Source organism: Melopsittacus undulatus, chromosome 12 (genome assembly GCF_012275295.1).
Source record: "Melopsittacus undulatus isolate bMelUnd1 chromosome 12, bMelUnd1.mat.Z, whole genome shotgun sequence".
Lineage (NCBI taxonomy): Eukaryota > Metazoa > Chordata > Aves > Psittaciformes > Psittaculidae > Melopsittacus > Melopsittacus undulatus.
In genome coordinates, this window is record NC_047538.1 from 19626910 (window position 1) to 19651720 (window position 24811).

General features: G+C 48.9%; 3 protein-coding genes across 3 annotated transcripts; 1 reads left to right on the forward strand and 2 right to left on the reverse strand.

The window, feature by feature from the left end:
• The first annotated feature begins 35 nt into the window (after window positions 1–35).
• On the forward strand, window positions 36–12674 carry TMEM116 (transmembrane protein 116). The gene is made up of 11 exons (XM_034068606.1): window positions 36–134; window positions 228–274; window positions 409–472; window positions 4040–4171; window positions 8039–8143; window positions 9677–9726; window positions 10115–10198; window positions 10279–10417; window positions 10874–11018; window positions 11133–11206; window positions 11776–12674. The coding sequence occupies exons 1-11, from the start codon at window positions 87–89 to the stop codon at window positions 11974–11976; spliced, it is 1089 nt and encodes a 362-aa protein (XP_033924497.1). The 5' UTR covers window positions 36–86; the 3' UTR covers window positions 11977–12674.
• Window positions 12370–15572, reverse strand: LOC101877557 (disintegrin and metalloproteinase domain-containing protein 21-like). Its single transcript, XM_005145210.2, has 2 exons — window positions 13292–15572; window positions 12370–12410 (listed from the first exon to the last, which is right to left on the reverse strand). The coding sequence occupies exons 1-2, from the start codon at window positions 15570–15572 to the stop codon at window positions 12370–12372; spliced, it is 2322 nt and encodes a 773-aa protein (XP_005145267.2).
• Window positions 15573–17636: 2064 nt separating this feature from the next.
• LOC101877389 (disintegrin and metalloproteinase domain-containing protein 9-like) lies at window positions 17637–19895 on the reverse strand. The gene has a single exon (XM_005145209.2). The coding sequence runs from the start codon at window positions 19893–19895 to the stop codon at window positions 17637–17639; it is 2259 nt and encodes a 752-aa protein (XP_005145266.2).
• Window positions 19896–24811: the final 4916 nt, after the last annotated feature.

A 24811-nucleotide genomic window follows, 5' to 3' on the forward strand; every position in this document is an offset into this window, starting at 1 on the left:
GCGGGCCGGGCGCGGGGTGGCCCCGGGGCGGAGCGCGGGCGGTGCCCGCAGCCCCGGGAGCGGTGCGGCGGCGGCTGCGGGTCCCCATGGCCCTGCCGGCGGAGGCGGCGCGGCTGGACGGGGACTGGCAGGAGGTGAGCGACCCCCGGGGGCAGCGCCTGTGCCCTGTGCCCCAGCCCCGTGTCCTGTGGGGCCGTGTGGTGCTGAGCTGCCCCGTTTGTCCTCAGGTCTTCTCGGCTCTCCAGTGGATACAGTTCACCATGGCCATGCTCAGGTACAGCGCTCCTAAACCCATGTCCCTGGGGTGCCGGGATAAGGTTCCCACTGCAGTGACAGGCAATAAAGAGGAATTTCTCATCGCAGGTAGGCAAAAGTGCTCCTGTTCCAACCTGTGCTTTGCTTTCTCAGTGTCATAGGTTCCAGCTCCATTATTGCCTATGCCGTCTTTCAGAACGCGGTGAGGTCCCCCGAGGTAAGGTCTGCGCCTCCTTGTCCCTCTCTGAGTCGAGGGGTTGGTACCTTGTGGATGGGTTGTGTGTGCAGCAAAGAGCTTTGTAGGTCAGGAACTCCCCTCGGAGCAGCTGCAGGTCTCAGGCTTCTGTGGTTAAACCTCATCTGGGAGGCAAAGGGCTTGCCAAGAGTTTGCCCCTTTGTCTGTGATAGGAGGTGAAGGGACTAACCTTGAGCTGCAGCCACCAAGGAGAAGCAGGTTTCTTAGCCCAGAGCTTCCTGCTGCTCCAGGAAAGTCCTCCGGTTGTTCCTGGGAGCAGGGATTTGCTCGTGTGTCCTCTGTGGGACAGAAGGGCTGTGGAGCTGTGCACAAAGCTGCAAGCTGGAGATGTCCCATAGGAAAGGCTTTTACAGGTGGTGGTGTTTGGGAATCTCAAAGGGCTTTTGCAGGCAGGTGTGGTACTAAAACTGATACAGCTCAAAGACACTGCAAAGTTCAGGCACAAAGAGGCGTTCAAACACTAGAACAGTTTGTGGAGCTGGATGCTGCTGTGGGGCTTTGGATGATTCAGCCTGGGGTGAGCCTGTCTATGTGTGCACTGTGGATCTGCCATGAGCACGGTGCCAGGCGCATCCCAAGTGCTTCACACGTGCAGGGAGCCACGTGTGTCTGGGGTAGATCAGATGTGCTGAGCAGGTCACTGGTGTGTGCTCAGTAGTTATAGATCTCCATCCCAAGGCAGGCTTTTGCTGTCCACACATGGTCCCTCTGTCTGTCCAGGATGTGCTGAAGGTGGTGCACAGAGCTGATCCATGTGCAGGTGAGGTTTGCTGTCCAGGATTTGCATCCCAGTCTGGTAACAGGTTACTGCTAAGGGCAGGAGGACAGTAGAGCTGGCAGCTAAGTTGAAACAAAGCTGTATTACTTCCCTCATCTTCAGTGTTCTTGGTACCTCATGGATTTGCTCTGCAGAGAACACGACTTCCAGGGAATGCAGTGAGTTATCCCCAGAGATGGAAGGTGTGCAATCAGGCTAATGACTGGCACTTTGTTGGATGAAGCAGGGTGGGAAGGAGAATATGAGTCCAGGTTTGGGGCAGGCCCCTACAACATGCAGGGCAGCCTTGCTCCCAGGAGCAGCCTCCTGGAAATGCTCTGCTGAGCACATCCAGAGGGAGCTGTGCAGATCTCCATGCATTCCTGGGGAGGAGTGAAGGCTGGGACTTCACCTTAGTTCTGGGATGGAAAACTGAGCTTGTGCATTCTACCCCATCTCCTGCACTTGGAGAGTTCCAGACATAGTTCTGTCCCAGGATCTTCCCGCCTGCTATATTGATCTGGAAGGAGTCCTACTGTGATTCCACAGCCTCTTCCCATTTACTTCCATGGCTGAAAGTCTGGGTTACTCAGGAGCCCTTTTACTGTTAGTCATATGCTGTGGCTGTGGCTTAGGAGCTGCACTCCAGACACTTGTAAGCCACACATGGCTCCACATCACAGACGGACCCGTGAGGGAGTCCAGATGTTTCTGCTCAGTTTATTTCTGCAGATCCATGTAGGAGCGATGGATACCGGCTGAAGTGACTCCTCTGCATCAGGCTCCCAGGCTCTTGCTCTGCTGCCCTGGGGAGATTCAGAGCTGATGTTTCAAAAGCAGCAAAACCTTCAGTAACTTCCCCATTGCCTTGTCCTCATGGGTCTGGCCTTAACTGGAGATCTGTAAACAAAGGGGCTGGAATAGATCCATAGCAAAGCTTGCAACAAGCAGCTTCTTCCCTGAGTCATCATGAGGCTCCAGAGTAAAATGCTTCAAAATAAACAGCTCCGGAGGCTGGGAGGAGGGTGATGTTATAAACACTTCCCCTCCAGCCCCCAGCCTAGGAAACCAAATATTGCATTCTTGAAGCTGGTTCTGTGTTTCTACGGGGTCAGTGAAACTCTGCAGCCTGAGCTCAATCATTCACAAGACATGATGGCAAGGAACAAAGAATTTTGCCCTCCTGTCAACAGGTTCTGTGCCAGCAGATGTCCCTGGGCTATGGCCAGACAGAGCTAAATCAACATGTATGCTCCAGCCTGGCAGCTCCCCTGAATCGTCACGTCTTTATATTCTCTTCCTCTATTTTATAAATACCATTTGGTTTTTTTTCTTTGCAACTAAGATCCCAGCTGCCTTTACTGAACACTGTCACCTACTTTATTTAGGTCTGTGCCAAAGTAGCTCCTCAGCTGGTGTCTCCTCGCCCTAAAGACACTTGTTGCTTAGAGAAAGGGTCACCTGTTTGATTGCAAAAGGTGCTGCTTTGCTTCTCTCTCAGAGCTGCTTGGTTTTCACCTGCCATGCTCACAGACTGGACACTGTCACAGCCTGGCATGTCTATGACTGCCTGTCAGGGCTTCAGTTCTGCACCAGCAAGGAAAAACCTGGTTGAAAAAGACATTTGTGAGTGTAATGCTGTACAGTCTAGCTCCAGATATTTAGTTAGCAACAGCAAATTGATCTACTGTGTTTGCTGGCTGGATGGTAAACATGGAACTGGAAAGACAAGGATGTTGAAGGAGACAAATATTACAGAAGGTGGAGGAGAAGAACACACCAGGCAGATCTCCATCAAGCTATGCCACAAGGCCACATCTGGGTCAATCAGATCCACTTTACCTCTTACCAGTCTCACTCAGCTCTTTCTCATTGCTCACAGGAGCAAGAAACAAGTAACACAACGTGGTAAATATTTACCTAAAGTACAGTATTGAGGCAGATATTACCAAAGTTCAATTTGAAAATCAAGGCCTCCTGAAATGTTTCCATGCTGTGGTTAGCATTATAATTTCCGGGGGGGGGGGGGGAGGGAGGGATGGGGATAGAAAAACCCCATGATTTTCTCTCCAGGATGCTGGAAATTAGGTAGCAAAGGCTACAATTAAGACTGTAAATAATGAGCTGCTTTGCCAGAGTGGCTGCACTCCCACTAACAGCAAAATACTGGCCAGAATTTTGTACAGATGTTTTCCTGCAGCATTTACAGTCCTTTTGGCCAGTGCATGCAAACTGGAAACGGGCTGGAAACTGCCCTTAGAGGGGACGCGACTCTGTTCCAGCAAGGTGCAGCCTGAAGCACAGAGTGAGTGGTGGCTCTCACCGTGAAAATTAATCTGGCATGTGAAATAGATTCAGCCTTAGTCACCAACTGAAATGACATGAAACACGGGGGAGAACGTCTGGTTTGAGTTATTGCAGACCTAAAGGAGGGTTTGTGTTTACCAAGAGTTTGATTTCTCTCACAGTTGATTTAACAAAGAGCATTTCTCCTTGCCAGCCTCTCCCATTCTGTAACATTCTGGACCTTTGAGGTATTTTCTGTAAGAGCTGATGCTGCTCTTGGATGCTGGGGCTCTGTTAGTGGCAGAAAGGGTGGTTAGAATGGGGTATCTGCATTGAAACAGCTCCTAAGAGCATGAATCAGCATGGGGTTGTGTGCCCTGGGGGACGAAGGTGTGCTTAGATGATGGGTGAAAGTGCTGCTGTAGGAGGTCATGGCAGTGTTGTGGCCATCACACAGACCTGCTGCTCAATATCCCTTTTCCCAGGTTCGTCCACTCTTCTACCTGAGCCTCTCCGACCTCTTCCTGGGCATGTGCTGGCTCGCTGGGGCACTTCTCTACAGCACACCAACCTCCAAGCAGGACCTCGTCTGCTACAACCTGCAAGCCACAGGGCAAGTGAGTAGCTTTGGCAGCACTGTTTCTGCATTCACTGTACACCCATTACTATAACCAGCCTCTCTGGTGATCAGAGCGTGGCCGTGGGGGCTGTTTCTAGACAAGCTGAGGCAAAGACTCCCCGTGTGAACTTGACTTATCAGATCTCTTCACCTTGTGTGTAAAACAGAGATAACGATGCTTGGGTTTAGGTACATCTGTTTTGGGAGAGGCAAAGAGGAAGGCAAAGAGGAAGGCAAAGAGAGCATGGGATTTTGTGGTTGCTGTGTTTGGGTTGCTTGTGTAAAGTGAGTAGATGGCTCTAAATCTGTTTCCTCTTGGGCCCATGCCGACAATGATCTCTGCCTCTCACACTGCAGCTTTTCTATTCCTCCTCATGCTTCCTCCATCCTGGGCAGGAACAGACACACTCTGTGATTGGCTTGAGCTCAGATTTACCACATTACTCATACATACATCCCTGCTCTTGCTTGCCTGGCCCTATCCTCTCTCAAACAATCCCAAGGGTGCTTAGGGGCTGCTCCATCAGCACAAGCTCAGCCCCATGCTGCAGCGATTCCGCTGAATTCCAGCTGATTCCATGTGCTGGAGACTAATTGGAGTGGAGTGAGTGCAATACTGTTTCCCTGACAGTTTGCTTTTGTCTCACTGAGTTCCCATTTCAGCATTAGGCTTTGCAAATGACTGCTCCCAAAACACTCTGCAGGATACGGCCAAGCTTGGGCCAGGGCAGTGGTTCACAAGTGGTGATCTCTGGGTTTAACAGGGGTTTTTTTGAGGACCCACAAAAATGTGGCTGTTGAAGCCTTGATATGTGTTGTGTGGGCTCAGGCAGCTCCCTGGGAGCATGGTGGGTACCCACAAATGGGAACTGAAAGATCCTCACTCAGTGGCAGTGTATGAAGCTGGAGAGGTTCTCCATATACCTCAGAGAGGGCAGGGAGGTAGCTGGTATGAAAGCAGTCACACTGATGTGTGTCTAGGGATGGGGACCTGCAGCTCAGGGTTGTTTCAGCAGCTGGTTTGGTGGGTAAAAGTGGATTACTGGTGATGGTGAGAGCAGCTGTTCCACTCCTGGCTTATCTCTGGTCTCCATAGCTCCGCTGTGGAAGCACCGCAATATGTTCATGTTGGGAGAGGAAACGGTGGGGGGGTGAGTAACATGGCCACTTGGGAATGGTGCAGAACAGTATCAAAGATGGCTTTGAGATGATGGAACAGGGGAAAATGATCAGGGGAAGACCTTTGGAGAGGCTTTTCAGAGCCAGAAGGTAGAAGGAGCATGTGGGACTGAGGATGTTTTTGAGCTGTTTCCCTTGCAGCTTTGCCTGGGGGACAGTTCTTAATACTGCTGTGATCTTTTTATGGCCTGGAGAAGACAGGTTGCACTGCTAGAGGAGCAGTAGGTTGGATATGGATAATACACCATCAATTCTCAGTGGAGACACTGAGATTCTATGCTATGATGTGCTATGCTCCCATCCATTTCTGTCTCTTTTCTGCCCTTGCATGGGGCCACGCTTCTCAGGGACACCAGCAAGGTACGGGGGCAAGGTGGGAACTTTCCTTCCACTGCTGGGAAGGGTAGAGCTGGCCTTGGACAACTCCTTATAGCGTTTTCCTTTGCCTCAGCCCCACGAGGGACAGTCAGGGTGCTGTGGTGGGGTGTGCAGGGTGCTTACCACATCCCAACCTCAGCCACAGCGTCACTGGGCTTCTCTCCTGCGTGCCTCCAGCAGACCCCCCCGCTCGGGGTGGCAGAGCTGGCTTGTGTCTGGTGAGAGCTGTGGCTGCTGTTTGCTCGGGGAGAAATTAAAACAAATGGAGCACTTGCCATAGCAACCGTGCCCGCATGTGACACAGAGCAGGATACCTCCTCACTTAACACCCCAGCCGTGCCCTTGCGAGGTGGGAACACCTTGTGCGTAAGTAGGAGCTGGTAACAGGTTTAACCAGCAGCTTCTGTGGGGTAGGAGTGATCTGTAACTGAATAAAATGAGTTAAATGTCTCCTGGCCCCATGGAAAGGTTTCAGCCTTGTGTGGCTCATAAACACGAGCGGCTTCTTTGTACCCAAGCACCTGGAAGGTGTAAAATGCACTAACAGCAGGGGTGAGGGCAGGCTCAGGACTGCTCAGCAGTGGTGATTGCAGATGGCAGCCTTTGGAGAGGCTCACACAGTTCAGGGGATGTGGTTGTCTCAAGGGATTGCCTTAGGAGCAAGACAGTATTTTGCTTTATAGTCTGTTTACCATCACTTTATCACCAAGAGCTGGTGTTGCAGCAGATGGAACTCCCCTAATGTTCATACCCTGTCATAAAGGATATTGCTTTGCTTCTTGGACTCTCCCTGTTTCAGCCCCAGCCTCTTGTTTGATGTAAATGTAAATACTGCTCCTTTCCACTGCCCATTGAGCTTGTTCTCCTCCCTGCCTTGCCTTTGCATGACAATAATAAGGTCCAGAATAGAGATTGTGGTTATAATTGCACAATTCCCACACATTCTTCCAGTTCAGTTCCAGTGGCCTAATAACATCCTGGCAGGCCCTGCTCATGTTCATGAGCACAATGGGGAGCCACAGAAGTGTTATAATGAGGGACTCTCATGTTTTCCAGCCCTTATGTTATCTCCTCATGGTGAGCACTTCAGGACTGCCCGTAGTGCCAAAGCCAATGCTCAGGAGAGCAGAGCTCCCTTCGCTTTCTGCTAGCATCTTCACAAGTAGCCTTTGGTTCCCTATTCCAGTAAAGAAGGCAGTGCTGACATTCTGTGAGCCTCTCTAAGGCATTGTGAAGTGCAAGAGAAAGCTCTTTGTGGACTGTTTTGATGACCTTCCCTGGAAGTAATTGAAAAAGGGCAACGAACCCTCATTAAACCTCATTTAATGAGCTGGAAAGTCAATGTAATGTTCCTGCTGCAATGTCGCAGCTCGTTGGACTCAGCCTCTTGAGTGAGCCAAGAGCAACCCGAAGGAGACCAAGTTTATTTAGTGGCTGCTTTCCCAGCCTTAGATGCTATCAGGGTGGCAAACCTGTGCTCCTTGCCTCTTTGGCAAGAGGTAGCAAATCCACTTGAAAATTCACTAGTCCAGCCCTTCCTCTTTGCCTTTGCCATGGAAGCATGTGTTTCCTGTAACAAGCACAGCACCCACACATACATATAGTCTGATTTGGCAGCACTGTTTATACTCGCCTGCCTGGAGCAACCTTGGATGCAGAAAGAAATACAAGAAAGATTTGGGAGTTTTTATGGGGAATTTTACATATTTGGTCTCATCTCAAGCTGGAATCGAGGGCTGGGAAACCCTCTGTGGGAAAGAGTTCTGTAGCTTTCCTTTCCTCCCTTTCCCACGGAGAGTAAAGGGCTCTCAGGTGTTTACTGAGGCTTAGTGCAGATATTCTCTGTCCCCACTTTCCTCTTTAAATATCTCATTGTTTTCTGTTTCCGTGAATTCACTGTGTAATGAGCTCTTGATGCCAGGAGCAAATCTAAGTGCTGCATTTGTGTTGTGTTTCCTAATGGATGTAGCATAGGGAGGATCCAAGCACCTTTGAACCCTTCATTGTCAGGATTTGGGCCACAAATGAGCCAGGTTACCCATATTTGTATTTTTAAGATAGTCCTGTTGTCGTTAGTTCTCCTGTCCCCTGTTTGAGGCCAAAGTCAAACCACCCTTATGCAGTCTGAGGTGGGAACCCCTCCTCTTGGTGTCCCACTGCAACTCAGTAGACATGAGCACAGGGACCCTCACCTTTGGCAGTTCTCTATGCTGTTGAGTATCCTCTCTCTGGCCTGTGGGCTTTGGGTTCATCAGTGATGCTACAGAAACTACTATTATAGGACTGACATATTGTCTGTATTTCACAGATATTCTACGTGGCCTCTTTTCTGTACACTGTCAACTACACCTGGCATCTGTACACGGACCTAAAGATGAAATACAATCAGAACCTTTACAGGATACCCTCCCAGGTGAGTAGAACCAGCATGCAGCAACTGTTGGGTACCAAGATCTAACTGTGGGGTTGTGGTGGGGTTTAGGAGGTGCATACATAAACAGTAAATCTCACCATAAGGACTTTGAAGGCCCTTCTGCCACGTGGCTGTATGAATTGATGTATCTTGCCCACTGAGGTCAAAAGAGTTACTGCTGAGTCTGCTGTAGCATCTCAGTGGAAGGTTAGGGTTGCAAGACTAAAGCAGACAAAGGCAATGGCAGTGTACATCTCAGAGGAGAGAAAGCTCAGGACTGGCTGTTGGAGAAGTTCTGCAGGCAGAAGAACAGCAGTTTGCAGCAGCTGAGCAACTGGCTTGGTGCTGTCACTGCCTTCTGCCAGTTGGGCATGGCAGAGAGGAGAGGAAAGCAGGGGCTGCCTGGAACTGAGAGCTGACAATTTCTGCCCTCCCCTGGTGTCATACAGTGTTTGAGAGCATCAGTAAGATATTGTAAGAGTTTGGGGTAGGAGGTGTAATGGAAGTGAGCCAGTGATAAAAGGAGCAGTTGGCTCCATGAAGAGCAGCCAGACCTCACTTCATCATCGCTGGCCTTTACAAAAGCCCTTTGGGGAACTGGTAATCGCTGGGAACTGAGGGATAAGGACGTAGTAGTCAGAAAAACACTCTCTGCATTGCAGGCTAAACAAACACTTCACATACCTCATGACCAGCATCTCTCCTGGGGGTTGTTTCATTCCTCCCATCTGGCTAAACAGGGTGGCACGACCATCGCTGTAACCTGTGTGTTGCTCCTCATGTGTTGTTGCAAGATAAGATATTCCTTGTGCAGCTCTTCCTATTCAACACATTATCCACATTTCTGTATAGCCTTTTTCTTCCCTAGGTATTCACTGTGCACAGCAAACTATATCCCAAGTATTCTGCTTGGTTTGGGAGTAGCAGGCTGGCCAGATCAGTCTGTGTTTCAAGGGCTCTTGTCCATAGGGTTTGGGGCCACTTGTAGGACTGGTTTCCTTCTTGCTGGACTCCCATTCAAAACACAACACCTACCATAATTCCCTACCATTACAGCTGTGCCCACATTGTTTTGTCATAGCTGTTGTGTGGATCCCAGCTGCCAAAGTACATTTCCTGGTGATCACATACCAGAACACTCCAAATCGCCTTTATTTCTCCCCTAGAACATGGAGTTAGTGAGGAACAGGGCTAGGTTAAGTGAATAAGCAGTACAAAGAAATGAGTAAGTTACACCAGAGAGCTCATCAAGTGTCTGCTCCTTGTCCAGTTCCAAGTTCCCTTCTCAAATCCTCTAGTTTTGAAGGAGAACAAGGCAGTGAGCAGGTGGAAGCGTCATTTGTTCTTGTTGCAAATCAGCACAGACTGAACTCAGTGGTGTTGATTCAGTGCAAAGTGGAAACAAACATTTGTACTTGGTCTGGGGATGAATCAGCATTCAAAGAGCCCTTGGCTGCTAAAGCAGGAGCTGGGTCCTGGGAACCAGAGGCTGTGCAGAAACACTCATTTAATAAAGCTCTTTGGCTTTTGCAGGTTGTAGATTATGCAAGTTGCATCGGCCGAATAGCAACGATCTCGTCTAGGTAAGATGTGAGTCTCTGGGGCAGAATGATGTGGTTCTGGTAAACTGCAGTGCCCTGATCTCTGCTTCCTGCTTCTGTTGAAGCAAGCTTTAGTAAAACCCATGAAACTCATCAGTAACAGCAGAGTCACCTTACGAACTCAGAGTTAGAAGGGTTTGGATGTAGGGGCCTTTCTCTAACCAAGTTAGTTAGAACTATGTTAACTGTATGTATGTTTTTAAGGAGATGCTCCCTTTACCAATGTATTGCCTGCATGAACGTTAATAAAAACGGTATTTAAGTAAGTCCTCTCTAGTGACAGGAGAAGAAGCAGCTTGTGTTTGCTTGGGGATGGGAACAGTGTAATGCTAATAACTACTAACTGTGCCGTTGTCCTTTCTCTTCTTAGCCTGATTCCTTTCCTTCTCATGGTACCTGTGTTTTGCCTGGGCAACAGCAGTAATTGCTATCAGAACTTCAGCCAGAAGCATGGGTAAGCTTCACGCATCTCTGAAACAGCCCCTCTGCTTATGAGCCATGGCAGGAGCTCAGGCTGTTCCTTTTCTTCCACAGATGTCTCCTGATGCATACGGAAATAGCCGTGCCCACCAACGAGCCGCAAACCCTGAGTGGCTCTGTTTGCCGTGCGATGCATTTCTATGGCATTGGGGTCTTCCTCATTTCCTTTCTGATCAGCTTCATTGCCATTCTGGTAAGAAACATAGTCCTTGCACACTAGCCATTGCATCCAGGGGGTCAGTTTTCATCTTTACATCTTTGGGTGGTACCAGAGGCCAGGCAATGTCAGGGGAAGGATTGTGTGGTGCTTCTTCCCTTTTGGAAGGCATGGTAAGGGAGGGAAATTATCGCTATGCCACCATATTAATCCATGTGGAGTGCTGTGTTCTGTCAACCCGTCTCTAAAAGGGTTTAGCAGGTAGAGAAGGCTCAGAGCATGGCAGCAGATCACCTAGTGCATGGGTCAACAAGAGCCCAAACCAGTTCAGACAAGGAAGGTCATGTACAAAGCAACTGCTCTCCCTCAGGCAGCACACTGTTGCGTGAAAAGGTTTGATAGACTGAAATGGGATACGCTGTCCTAGATGAACAAGGCAGATCAGAGCATTGCACCAAGTACAAACAATGATGTGTGCTTGTTCTGTTTTAGGTTATACTCAGTCAAGCCCGAGGCTTGTACAAAAGGTTTGTGAACTCCACAGGGTTCCTGGGGGATCAGCAGTGGGCCATGATTAAGATGGTAGAACAACGAGTGGTTTTTTACCCTGTTGCCTTCTTCTGCTGCTGGACCCCAGGTAAGCAGAGAGCTGAGTTACTCTCATGACGTTCCTCCAGGACACAGAGCCTGGCAGTGGAATTTGGAAGAGGTGGGATTAAAGCAATACCCTATTCTCCATCCTTTTTTACAGCTGTCCTTCTTGGAATAATGAAGCTGACTGTTTCAACAAACAGTAAAATCTACATGGCTCTTCTCATTCTACAGGTAAATGTGTTCCTCTGCAACCTCCTATGTTTTGCCTTTTCTGTTTGCACAGGGATATTAGCGTTTGCCTGCTTCTAGTCTCTGCTGGACAAAGCATACTTCCAGCTGCAAAGATCACTGCTGTATGAGCCTAAGTCTGGTTTATGCTTTTGGTTGGAAAAGATCTTTATTAGATGTTTTATGTTTTTCAAAGGCTTGAAAAGGTCTCAGTAACCAAAATCACAGCACCATGGCAATTACAGAAAGTAGAATCGGGTTTTTTTCCACTCTTTTCATAAAAAGGAGACTTCCATAAGTCTCTTTCATTTGCAGACTTTTATAAGTGTCCAAATGCAGTTCCCCCACAACACTTGTCCAGCTCCTTGCTGTGCCTGAGGCAGCATTTAGCAAAGAGTATTAAAATAACCGTGAGATTCCTCTATCACATGGGGATCTGTATAGATAAAAGCATGCTGGAAGTGAGAGGCTTGGCATAAGGTGCTGGGTTTGACAGCCTAGTAGGGTGCTGTGTTGTGCTGTGCAGTGCTGGCTCATAAGAGAACACAGCTCTCCCCTGTGCCCTCTCCCAGGCTCTAACAGCAGCTTCCCAGGGTCTTCTGAACTGCATCGTGTATGGCTGGACACAGCACATCTTCCTCTCCCTCAAACGCAATGCCTGCCGGGACGTTGACACTCAGACTCCTCTCCTGCGCTCCCAGAAGAAGTCCTACTCCAGCACACTCCCCATCAGCCCACCAGACACAGAGGGCTCCACATCCACCCTGCTCTGATGGATCCCTCCATCCTAGGAAAGCCTCTTGTGGTTTAGTAACATCAGCCAGACCTGGCATCGGGCTGTCTGCTGTGAACTGTTGTGCCGGCAGCAAAGTTAGCTGTAGTGCTGGAGGAGCCTGGGCAGATCTGTCAGAGACAGACCCTTCAGTGAAGAGAGTTATTTATTTTACAGGGTTGTATGGACTGTAAATGGATTCCTTAAACGGGGTAAATCTTTAGTACAGACTTTCTCCTCATGGAAATATCCCTAGAAATGCAGCAAATTGTATGTAACAGCTCAGAGATCTGGTACAGCTCCTTTGAGGGGTCAAAGGATGTTGCACTTCTCTAAGTCTTCACCATTACAAATTAACAGTAAAGCAAAAGTGAGCATTTTCAATCTCTGACTTTTAATCCACTATATAAGAACATGCACCATGCTGATAGCCAACTGCAAGGAATGAAGAATTGCAAGGTAGCATAAAAAAACAGTGCTCATTTCCATGCCTTGACTTTTTGCACATTTCCCTTCTATTGTTATGCAACTCCTGCTCAGCTCCAGTACTCAACAAAATAAGCCTATGGTGGAGCATCTCTTATGAACCAGGTGAGAAGGACTTTACATGAATCTATCTATACTCTTCTAACTGCTCAAGTGAATTATTTACTAAGGTTCCATCACTCTATGGCAAATAAAACAGATCTTTAGCTGCACTGGAAACAATGCCCTTAACTTTTACAGTCCTTATTTTCTAACAGCTTCACTTTTGGGGCCCAACCCTAATTTATTTACATAGTAGGCAATACAAGAAGAGGAAATACTGAAGTTTGGTGTAATTGACATTTGTACAGTTTACACAGGTACGTTGTGTAAATCATTTTGTGGAAAATCTCCTGGGACTAGCAGTCCAGCTGCAGGGTCACACACACAGGGCCTCTAGTCCTTTCCAAACCTCAGCTGCTGGGATTCCCACTGCTTTCATGGGTTTTTAAACATACTTTCTTCTCCTCCTCTTCCTCCTCCTTCTTCTTCTTCTTCTCCTCCTCCTTCTTCTCCTCCTCCTTCTTCTTCTCCTCCTTCTTCTTCTCCTTCTTCTTCTCCTCCTTCTTCTTCTCCTCCTTCTTCTTCTCCTTCTTCTTCTCCTCCTTCTTCTTCTTCTCCTCCTTCTTCTTCTCCTCCTCCTTCTTCTTCTCCTCCTCCTTCTTCTTCTCCTCCTCCTTCTTCTTCTCCTCCTTCTTCTTCGTCTCCTTCTTCTTCTTCTCCTTTTCCCCCTTCTCCTCTTCCTTCATCTCTTTTTCCCCCTTCTCCTCCTTCTCTTCCCTCTTCTATACCCTGCTCCTCATCTGCAGAAGCCTCACTTCCTTCTGCAATTGCAGCTTTTGCCTTTCTGTATTTGGCTACAGCAATGCCAACAGCAATCCCAATGACAGTGAGGGGAACTGTGATCCCCATTACTATCTTAAACACTTTAGTTCGGACAGCCTCCCCCATGGTCATCACGAGAGCTGGTGGAGGGCCGCTGTCCATGCTCCCTCCCAGGCCATGGAACTGGCAGTCTGGAGGAGCCCAGCCAGCTTCACAATGGCAGTGTTCGAGGTTGTTGCAAACCCCTTTCCCCCCACACCTAACCTTCCCATCGCACTTCATCTTGACTGTGGCATCTATGCATGTCCTGTTAATACAGATCTTTTTTGGCCCACATCTGGTGCCCTCAGCCCCTCCTCCGACATCAGGTGTATCAATGCTGGCATGGTAGGCTGTGCCCCAGCACCAGTCATTCGGCCCTGGTGTCTGAATAATGGCTTTAGACCTCTGCAGAATGGGTATCTTCTTCACATTGACACACTGCAGCCTTCCACACAGAACGTTTTGGGGTTTACATCCCACAAAAGCAATTCTGGAGCCATCACCGCCGCAGTTGCCAAATCGATCCCCTCTCATGTTCTGCTTTTGGAAGCAACTCAATGGAGCACCACGAGCTTGCTTCCCAAAGACTTTTCTGCACAGGTTGTCATGGGTGGCACACTTGCCATGGTAGCAATAGCCGTTGTTGCTGCAGGGTGTCCCATCGTGCACGTACAAATCGTCCGGGCACCACGCTGAAGTCCCATTGCAATATTCAGGCAAGTCACACTCATCTGCCTCCGACCTGCACTTGTGTCCTGCAGCATGGAAACGGCATCTGTGACAGCACTGCCCAATGGAGCAGACAGCCCCCGGCTTCAGCCTGCAGCTGGGGAGGCAGCATGGGTCACCCTGGCAGTCCAGCCCCCCACAGTCACACTGCTCCCCCTCATCCACCACCTTGTTGCCGCAGTGTTTAAAATGGAGGAGCCTGTGGGGCTCGGGGATGTTGCACAAGCAGTGGCCGTGGCCTCTGTTCATCAGGTCTAAGTAGTACTGCTTGCTGCAGTTGCTGAAGCCCTCGGCACCGGTGAGCGAGTGGCCTGTCATGTAGCACTTGGAGGCTGTCCCGCACATGCAGTTCTCCTTGTCGTGCTCCATGCCCAGATTGTGACCCAGCTCGTGAGCAAAAATAAGCGAGAAGGCTGTGAAATCTCTCCGTATGTGTGAGACAACACCCGAGCGGTACCCCGGGAAGCAGATGGTTCCTACGTACGCCAGCCCAACGATGAGCCCGAAGTCCATGTAAGTGAATAGATGGGCAATGTCGTACGCCATCCGCTGAGAGAGATCCCTGTTTGCCCAGTGGTTAAAACTCCTGAGGACGTCTTCTATATCCTGGCTGTGCCTGATGAAGGTGCTGTGTGTCCAGATCTCCATCCCGATCAGGCAGATACGTATCCTCAGGCTGTTGAAGTAGGTTTCGGCTAAATTGATGGTATTTGTAACCAGAAGCATCACGGAGGTTTCGTTGCTCCCTTGGAAGGAAAACAGGGAGTAATCCACCACGACAAACACCTCGACATAGGTGGTGTGCTTCAGCCCCCGACAGAAGACATGCTTCCTCAAGGCTGCTTGAGGTCCCATCTCCCGCAGCTGCGCTCGCATCACCTCGTTCGTCACCCCACACATCAAGGGCTTGCTCTGGGTCGCCTCTCGCCGGTAGAGAAGGTGCTGGAAGCTGAGGGATCCTGGCACAGGCTCAATGGTGTAGCTCAGGTTCCCCATCTCCAGCTGCCCCCTCAGCCCCCAGCAGATGCTGAGCGTGGCGATGGAGCCGGGGCTGTCCTCCACGTAGCCCCGGTAGAAGCAGTCCTCAGGGATGTGGGGCTGCTCCACCAGCCTGCTCCCCTCCGGGCTGTACGTGACCACGGGCAGGTTTTTCACCACAAACCCTCTCTTTTGGGTGAGGCGGAGGATGCGGTTCCTCCCCTCCACCCTCAGCACATAGGACACACCTGTGGCTGCCTCTGCCTTGGCGGCCAGCTTCCTCGGGTGGACTAGCTCATAGACAGCATAGCCCGGGGGTGGGTGATGGCCGCTCGCCCCAGGGAGGAGAGATGCCACCAACACTGCCCAGACCCCCAGCCTGAGGAGAAGGGCTTCCCCCCGGCCGCCATGATGTGCCCGGAGCCACCTCATCGCCAGCGCCTTCAAAATGGCGGCGAGACACCTCAGGGAGCGCCCTGCCAACCCTCGCATGGGCATCAGGACCTTGTCTGCTTTGAGGAGCTCAGGCAGCGGCCAGGCCAGGGTTCTCCCCTCCGGGATGGCACAGATAAAGGTACGTGGCACCCTGCTGCTTGGAGGAGCAGCCATTCCCCTCAGGGCCCTTTGAGGGCTCTGCCAGTGCTGCCGCCTCTGCTAGCTGCTCTGCAGCATGGCGGCACCTGTGAGGTAACAGGGATGAGGAGCAGCCATCCCTGCTGTGCTCACCTCACCTGGGGTGCCCGTGGTTGTCTTTATAGCTGCTCCCCTGTCACTCAATGGGATTTGGGAGCCATCCGTCCTCACTACCCCTCCTCCTTCACAAGTGGAAATCCCTAAAGCTAAAGCTTGTCTGTGGGTCACGAATTTGAGAGTTAACCCCAATAACGAAGCAAATTAACTTCACAAACAGTAATGGCCCCTGGTCACCATCTCACCTCCTTCAGCAGTCTGTGAGGCAGTGACATCCCCAGCAGTAAAACTCATAGAACCACAGCATGGTTTGGGTTGAAGGGACCTTAAATCCCATCCAGCCCCAACCCCTGCCACAGGCAGGGACCCCTTCCACTGGAGCAGCTTGCTCCAAGCCCCTGTGTCCAACCTGGCCTTGAGCACTGCCAGGGATGGGGCAGCCACAGCTTCTCTGGGCACCCTGTGCCAGCGCCTCAGCACCCTCACAGGGAACAGCTTCTGCCTAAGAGCTCATCTCAGTTTCCCCTCTTTAAGTTTAAACCCATCACCTATCGCTACAGTCCTGATAAAGAGTCCATCCCCAGCACCCAAATATTCTGAGCATGTCCCCCCAGTGTCCCCATATTGAGTTATCTATAAATCACATGCTGTTCTAGTATTTTCTTTGAGGAAACCTGCTATAAACACCACCCACAGAGCAGCAGTTGGCCTTTACCCCCACGTGCCCATCAGACATCAGGCCCAGCTCTTTATACAATCCCCCCCCCCCCATTTCATACAAACACATGCCCAGCACCAGCTGTCTGTGAGCACCAGCAGACAGCAACATCTGCAGGGCTGAATTTAGCATCAACCAGGTGGAAAATACCTCTTCCAGCACGAAGCACTCCTGCTCCCCAGCGTTCAGCTGGGAGGTGCTGCAATCATGTCTTAACTGGGCTTTTTATACCTGTTCTGTTGCAGTGCTGCTCCTGCTCCCGCTGCTCCCAGCCCCCATGGACACCTCCAGAGCAGCCTGGCTTTTTTTGTCAGCTCAGCCTGGCACGGATGGGATGCTGCTGACAGCTGCTTTACCTGCTCCAAGCCTTCCTGCAAGCTTCTGTCTAAATGATGCTGCCAGCTTTGTACTTCCCACAGAGGCAACTGATGTGAGTAGTAATGATTCCCTCCCTCTCCTTCCCTCATTTCCTTTCAGACATATTCCCCACTTTCTTCTCTTATAACCAAGGCTTAGAGCCCTTTCCTCCCTCCTCCTGATGCTTTCAGCAGCTCATGTTTGCTCCTGGGCTGCAGTGCCACAGAGGAAGAGCTCAGGTGTGCCCAGGATGGGCTCAAAGGTGGGCATTCTTCCTGGGATTCCAGCTCAGGAGGAGGTGACTAAAGGGTGTGAAGTTAAGGTCCTATACAGTGGTGTGGACAGTTTGAACCCCCTTCCCCTGAGCCATAGCAGAGGGTCTGTAACCCAGAAGTTTCTTTGCTCAGAGGGAAGAGCAGATGTCTTTGAGGACTGCGTGTTTAGTAGAGAGGGGGGCTCGCGGCTGCAGACCCCCATGCCTGGGCTGGGAGACAGCTGTCACTCTTGCCTTGCAAAAGGCTCTGCTTCAGCCATCCCTGGGCTTATCTGGCTCAGCCTGTGTCTGTCAGTGTAAACCAGCAGGAAGACTTTTAATCTGAGCTCCCCTATCATTTTTGTCAATGACTTCTCCTACAGAGTGAGGTCAAGCAAAACAATTTCATTTTGATATTGTACAGAATAAAAGCCAGGTCCCCTATAACTGCACTTGCATCTAAATCAGTTTTAAATGAGTCCACTGCAGCTGGAGTCTGAATCTGGTGGCTGAGTCCAGCTTTCCACTGCTGCCATGTAAAGTCCTACACAGTACTCTCAGCTGGTTTTGAGTCATCTTCTTCCACCTGGTCACTCATATTGCCCTTAGAAGCCCGTTTTTTAACCCAACAGGATCCAACATATGTGTGTAGTGCTTGGGTTACTTCCAACTTTCTTGCTTGCACAATGGCAATCGCTTTGAGCACCAGAACAGCAATAGTTATTCCAGTAATCCCAAGGAGCAGCCTCCAAAGCCCGTGTTTAGTGACAGGTGCAGGCCCACTGTCAATGCTTCCTCCAAATCCAACGTACTGGCAGTAGGGAGGTGCCCAGCCATTGTCACAGTGGCAGTTCCCATTACTGTTGCAGACACCTTTTCCACTGCAGGTTTCCCTGGCAGAACAGCGGGATGTCAAGTACCTCCCCTCAGGCACACACGTCCGGTTAATGCAGATCTTCTTCTCCCCACACTGCATACCATCCTTAACAAGTCCAGGATCCAGAATGTGCACACCCAAGTGGTAGTCTGTGCCCCAGCACCAGGTATCACCCACCGGGGTCTGGATGACTGTTGTATGATCTTCCAGCCGAGGCAGATGTCTCACGTTCACACACTGCATCCTCCCACACAGGACATTCTCTAGCTTACATTTCTGAAAGCTGACATCTGCCCCATCTCCAAAGCAATTGCCAAATCGATCCCCTTTCATGTTCACCTCCTGGAAGCACGACAGCGGAGCAGGCTTTGCTCCCTTACCAAAGATACTCACACACTGTAATGTGGGAGACTGGCATTTGCCTGAGTAGCAGTACCCATCCTCAGCACACACAGTCCCATCTTGCTTGACCACATCTGCTGGGCAATGCTCAGATGTCCCGTTGCAATACTCAGGCAAGTCACACGGTCCAGCACTTTCCCTGCACACTTCTCCTTCTGGAAGAAGTCTGCAATTCCTACAGCAGCGTCCAGAAGTGCAAAGGGCTCCCTTTCTCTGACAGGCAATGTCACAACAAGGGTCTGACTGACACATATCCCCAGGCCTCAGGACACGATTCTTGCAGCGCCTCAGCACAGTTGTCATTACTGATTCTGGGACGTTATCAAGGCAGAATCCTTGCCCTGATGATATCAAATCAAAATAGTGCCTTTTGCTGCAGTTGCTGAATTGATAGTTCACTGGGCTGTTCACGCTCATGATGCATCTAGAGCTGTTTCCGCACGTGCAGTAGCTGTGGTCATACGTCATGCCAAGGGCATACCCTAACACATGAGCGACGCTGACAGCAGTCTCCACATAAGGCTGTCTGGCAAATGACACAACAGCAGAGGCCCTGTTTTTGTCACAAGCACTGCCCAGGTTGGATTTGCCACTCATGTGCAATCCACCTGTCCCATGACCAAAGTCCATTGAGGCGAACAGACACCCCACGTCATGCGTGGTGTACTTCAGGCTTTGCTTCCGCCAATGATTAAAGTCGTGAAGGACCCTATTTATGCTTCTGGTAATACTGATAGGGTTCTTCTCCACCCAAATCTCTAGTGCAGTTGCCATAACACGAAGGTGCAAAGATTTAAACATCCCATCCACCAGATTGAGTATTTCAATAACTTCCAATGTTACATTAGTTATACTTCTTCCAAAGGCATCAAAACCTTCCTTGTCCACCACGACAAAGAGCTCCATGTACCGTGTGTGTCCCTGGAGCTGGAAATGCCCTTCTGCCTCCTTACTAGGCCGTGGAAACCATTGACGTTCAGTGGGCATATCATACATATACATGGTCCCAGGAACTGCCACATCCCTCCACAACAGAAGATGCTGACCCTTGGTGTCACCTGGCAAGGGCTCAATGCTGTAGCTTGAGTTTCCAAACTGCAGCAGTCCTCTGAGCCCAGAGCAGACATTCAGAGTCACCCTGGAGTTCAGGATGCCTTCCACATAGCCATCGTAATAGCAGTGCACTGGCACATCGGGCTGCTTGGCCTTCATTTGGCCATGGGAGTCACGAGCAAATACAGGGAAGTCTTTTACTATCAAGTCTTTCTGCCTGAGGCGAAGTGTGTAAGTTATCCCTTGAATGTTGATGCCATAGGATACTTCCTCCTTCCTGCTCTTTCCTGCACTGGAAGCAAGTTTCCTTGGAATTACTATCTCATAGACTGTGTTGTCCAAAGTGGTCTGCAGGCTGCAGTCTGCACAGGGCAGCAGGAGCCCCTGCAGCAGGAAAGAGAGGCCCAGGCCAAGGAGGAAAACCCCTCTGCCTGTTGGGGTGCAACTTGGCTGTGTCCAGCTTGAAGCCATGGTAACTCCCTCCCTGGCTGGAGGAAAGGGTAGAAAATATGGATGATGAGACATCAAAAAAGCTACTTTTAACTCACCAACCAAGATCCCTTCTCACCACCTTCCCTCAGGGTCTGTCCTCCCCGCTCAGCCTGCAGCCACGTTCAAGCCCTTCATCCAACGTCTTTTCTTAGCTCTTCCTCAGCTACCTGTCCACCAGAGAGTAGGACACACTGGGAGGCAGCCAACCTACCATCCAACACCATCCAACTGCAACAGAGCAAAGCAACACAGGGAAAGACCTAGCACAGTGTGGGAAGCCAGGGGAGAGCTGCCCTTGGGGACGGAATGGAACCACCAGGGGGGCAACCGTTTCTCCAGCCCCACTGCAAACACAAACATTCCATGGGGAGGGTGGGACCCGTGCCCTGGTGCAGGCAGGAACAATGGGACATTAAATATGCCCTGCCTCATCACTAAGAGCCTGCTGCACCCTACTTTGTGCTGACCCCATTTGCTGAGGGCTAGATGAGCTGCTACAGCAATTTGTCTAAAAGGGGATTAAGTGGAAAGTGATGGGAGATTACCAGGGAAACAATGATCTGGTTGCTAATGGGACCTTCAGCTGCAGCAGCTGGAGCCTTCAGTGTCTGTTGATAGATACCCTTGCAGCACTCCTCACTGAGCTGAACACATCACTGAATGTTTTCATTATTGAGGGGAGGTTTGTTGCTGGAAAGGGAGAAGTGTTCTTTGGGGGTGAAGGAGTCTTTCTTGTGCCACTTCTACAGAGCCCTTGCAGCTGGTTTGGCTGCCTTAAACATTCCCAGGATGCTTGGAAACTGCTCTCTGACTCCCCTTCCCAATTCTATGGATGCTCTGAGGGTCATTGACTCTCTAATGCGCTACTAACTCCTCAAAGATACCAAGCAGATGGATTTTAACTCCTACAAGGAAGGGGCACACAGGCACTGCCTCTCCTCTCTGCCACTTTTGTTTCAAAATGCTCGTGTGACAAGGGACTGTCTGGTTGCTACCAACAAGTCAAACCATGCTTAAGGATAAGAAAAGGATTTCCAGAGCCAGCAAGCATATAGTGCCATGCTTGGTGGCACAAGTCTGACTGCCTAAGAGGTGAGGAGAAGAACCCCAGCACTCTCCAGCCAACTGCACTGCCAGCCTGAGCAAAGGCCAACCCTTTTCTCACCTCCTGGTGTCTCCCAGGCTGCTGCTCCTGCCCCAAATACCTGCAGGGCTCCTGCTTCTGTTGCCTGCAGGTGAAGCCCAATGCCCTGCAATGATGATCATCCTGAAGAAACAGGTTCCTGGCTCCTGCCTCAAAGAACACACTTAGCAGGATAGAGGAGCTATTATACCTGACAGGGGAAATGTCATGGAACACAGAACAATTCATCCCTCCCTACCCTGGCTGCCCAAAGTCATCACTACAAGACAAATCCTGCAGACCTTACGGGGTTCACTGCTAGCACTGGGCATGTACTGCTGCCATCTAATGGAAAACAGTGTGGAAAAGAGGCAATTTCAGGTTATGTTGCCAGGCAGAGAAGACTATTTCTAGGGCTTTATCCAGCTCATCCTGTCAGTCATTCTTTCATCTCAAAGCCCCATGGCAACTCCTACAAAATACAAAAGAAAATACTTATTCACGTATGTAAGGCAGGTAGGATGTGCAACTAGAAGGTGCTGTTCCCTCCAAGCCACATCTCTCCTTCCCCCCTTCTGTACTAAAGGACTTGGGAACCAAAAAAAAAGCAGGCAGTAACTTTTAAGTTTAGTAAAATCATTTATATACACCGATGCGTAATATTTACAATATAATACTGATCCAAAATAAACTAACACCTTACAGGTAACACTGAAAAGGAGAAATGAAAACATCTGAATACACAGAAGTTCAACATGGCAGATGAGGACAGACTTGGATTTCAAATTAAAGTAGTGACAGCAAAACTTTGACATGTTGCTATCTCCAATGGAAAACTCTTTCACCTAATCAAGGTTTTCTAACTCTTTAATACATACATAGAGCTTCAAATAATCAAGTCACAGGAGAAGTCAAATATACATAAAATTTTGGAAAGGTCAAATGATTTCAGAGATTTTTCTCTTAAATTATGTGCTAAAACCAACCAAAATCAACCCAACCTACAGCTTTCCCATATCCTTTTAGTGTCTGCACAAAGAATGTCTTCTTTGATCCCACACAACCCTTCCATCTCAAGATATTTACAGTATTCACAGTCTGCTATAAAGGATCAGTAGATTAATCACCAAGTAAAACCTCATGTAGTCAGGACAAGGTATCTTGCATTTATCTCAACTGAAAAATAACAACAAGAGTAAACACAGGAAGGAGAAAGTAAAATCCTACTTTCAAATATGTAAAAGAATCCATTGAAGTGTAATTTTGAAATGTAAAACAGAACTTTTTAAAGACAAAAAAAAACAACCCAAAATAAGCTTTCTCATAGAATTAAAACCATTTGACCTTGAATCTTCAAACTGTGATTTCTCCATCTGTCCCTCACTACCTCCGTTTTCAACCAGACCATTCTTACTCACCAGAGACAATAACATCTATAGTAAATCCCTAAAAAGCAGTTCCTTATCACAGAAGCCCTTAGAAACCTGACTTCCTTCCAGACACCAGAACACTTTGCAGTCAGTCACAAATGCACTCACCTCACTAGCAGCAGCTTGGAATGATCCTGTTGTGTCAGGTAAGGGGCCATGAGGAGGAGGGACCCTCTAATGCAGTCAGATCCCACCTTCTCCACCTGGATGTCAGTACCAAACGCTGGTACTGCAGCAACAGGCTAAAGCCATCTCCTACAGACACAACAGCATTCAAGCATCTTTAACACTAAAGAATCCAACAGAGACAAAACAGGTCTTGCTGTGTTACATCCACCTCACTCAAGGTGCTTGGATTGTATCCCTCGTCTCTGATAGCTGGACTGTGCACGGACTATGTGTGTAGCTACAACTTGATCCATTTTTACTGCTCACAAGTTCTGGCTTCCAAGAAACTGCCAGAGTATTTTCCTCCTTGGAGGGAAGAGCTGAAAAGTGCTTTTGTAGGGAATTTGTAGCATTCTCATTGAAACAAAGGTGATCTCCTTGTTCATTTCTCTATTTACCTTACTTAAAAGTTTCAATAGAAAAACTTTTCTATTGAAACTCTCAGAACAGTTTCTCAGAAAGATCTCTCAGAAAAAAACCCCACAAATTTCAAATTAAAAAGGAAATTATCTATTGCATTTGAAGATTGTGTGGATGTTGACATGACCTAGAATTTACAGCTAGGACAGAAATACATATAATAGGGCCTGCAAACTTGCTGATACCACCAAGAACTGGCAAATACTCATCTCTTGCTAATTCTCTACAGCTGTCATCGATATACATCAGTGCACAAATACTCCATGTAGTGTCAAGAGGTACAATTCTGGCTTACACAAGAACTCCCTGTTTCCATCAGAGAAAAGTGATGGTTACATAGGGACTGTGGTTCTTACTCTGCAATAAATCAGGCATTGGAAAACTGTCAACAGGATTAAAAGCAAGCTGACAAGGTGCTGACAAAGAACAGGGAATGAACGATCTCCTTCATGTAGAAAAACTAAGTTACTGCTTACAAAAGTTCATAGAAAGAGTCAGACACTGGTTTGCCATCCAAGCTAAAGGTTGCAAGAAGTCTGGTATAGAAAAAAGACAACAAAGAACAAGGCTGGACTGCCATAAGAGGAAGTTGGGAGATTCATGGCTCAGGTTTGTAAACGTAAACCCAAAATTAATGAGCTATGAAATAGAACAATAATGTTCAAGAGTCATTACTAATAGCCCTGAATTGGCACTTCAGTCTGCAGACCAAACTCATTCAACGTCTGCACAGGTTTAGTACCAAAATATCTCTATAAAAAGCCTTCGACCAGTCTCAAAGGAAAGAAAAGCATCAGAAGGTAGAAAACTAGAAATATGTACAGATTCTTTTCACTTGTTTGTTTCATCAAGATTAAAAAAGCAGCTTTTGGAGCCAATGTTCCAGACGGGTGTAAGAATCTGCCCTGATGGTCCAGGCAGCACAAGGACGTGTGTCGAGGAGCAGCCCTGCATCTACTGCTCCCCAAGAGGAGCTTGAAGGCATCAAAGAGACAGGGAGCTCAGACTCCAGAGGGTGACACAGAGAAGGATCACCAGTGGATTCACACAGCAGCACTATGACCCTTGCCAGGATGATCTCTTTCAAACAAGAAGACAAGTTTGAAACCAAGTGCTGGATATTCTAGAAAGGAAAGAATGGAGTACACAGGTGGATCTGGGGGTGAAGCAAATGAACCCCATACTTGGTTTTGTTTGTAGAAGATCCCTCCATGAAAATAAAAGTAACTTGTACATAAGTAACTAGAACATTCTTCTGTTCTGCTGTTGAACAGCACGATAAAAAGAGGAGTCTTGAGCTGAATGGCCAATTCAGCCTTAAAAAAGGTCTGAGGAAGATGGAGAAGTGGACTAAACCTTAAAGACGGTCTGAGGAAGATGAGGAAGAAGAAAAAGAGCGGGCTACTGATCAGAACTGAAATACAGCAAGCATATGGACTGAGGTGCCCTTGGCAAGGCCGAGCATGGCTCTAGGGTCAGCTAGTGTAACAGAAGGCTATGTAGTTGCCTCTACAGAAAGACTTGGGATTTCGGTGCAAAGGGCAGCTATGAGGTTTGTGTTCTGCAGCACTCGCTTCAAGTACTTACTGAGCAGGGTGTTGAGAAACTGTGGCTGTCTCGTTCACATACATAGTCATTGCAGCTGGCTGTATGTATAGCAGGTGGAAGGCAGCTTCTGCAACTGGCTAGTAAGGAAAAGAATGGTCTTTACCAATATAATTTGCCCCATCTGAGGAGGGCTCATGATTAACAGT

Coding starts and splice junctions, on each gene's coding strand:
- TMEM116 (XM_034068606.1), top strand. CDS start 87: ATGGCCCTGCCGGCGGAGGCGGCGCGGCTGGACGGGGACTGGCAGGAG. Junction 275..408: donor TTCACCATGGCCATGCTCAG/GTACAGCGCTCC, acceptor TTGCTTTCTCAG/TGTCATAGGTTCCAGCTCCA. Junction 9,727..10,114: donor ATAGCAACGATCTCGTCTAG/GTAAGATGTGAG, acceptor TTCTCTTCTTAG/CCTGATTCCTTTCCTTCTCA.
- LOC101877557 (XM_005145210.2), bottom strand. CDS start 15,572: ATGCCCATGCGAGGGTTGGCAGGGCGCTCCCTGAGGTGTCTCGCCGCC. Junction 12,411..13,291: donor TTCTGCAGATGAGGAGCAGG/GTATAGAAGAGG, acceptor CATTCCTTGCAG/TTGGCTATCAGCATGGTGCA.
- LOC101877389 (XM_005145209.2), bottom strand. CDS start 19,895: ATGGCTTCAAGCTGGACACAGCCAAGTTGCACCCCAACAGGCAGAGGG.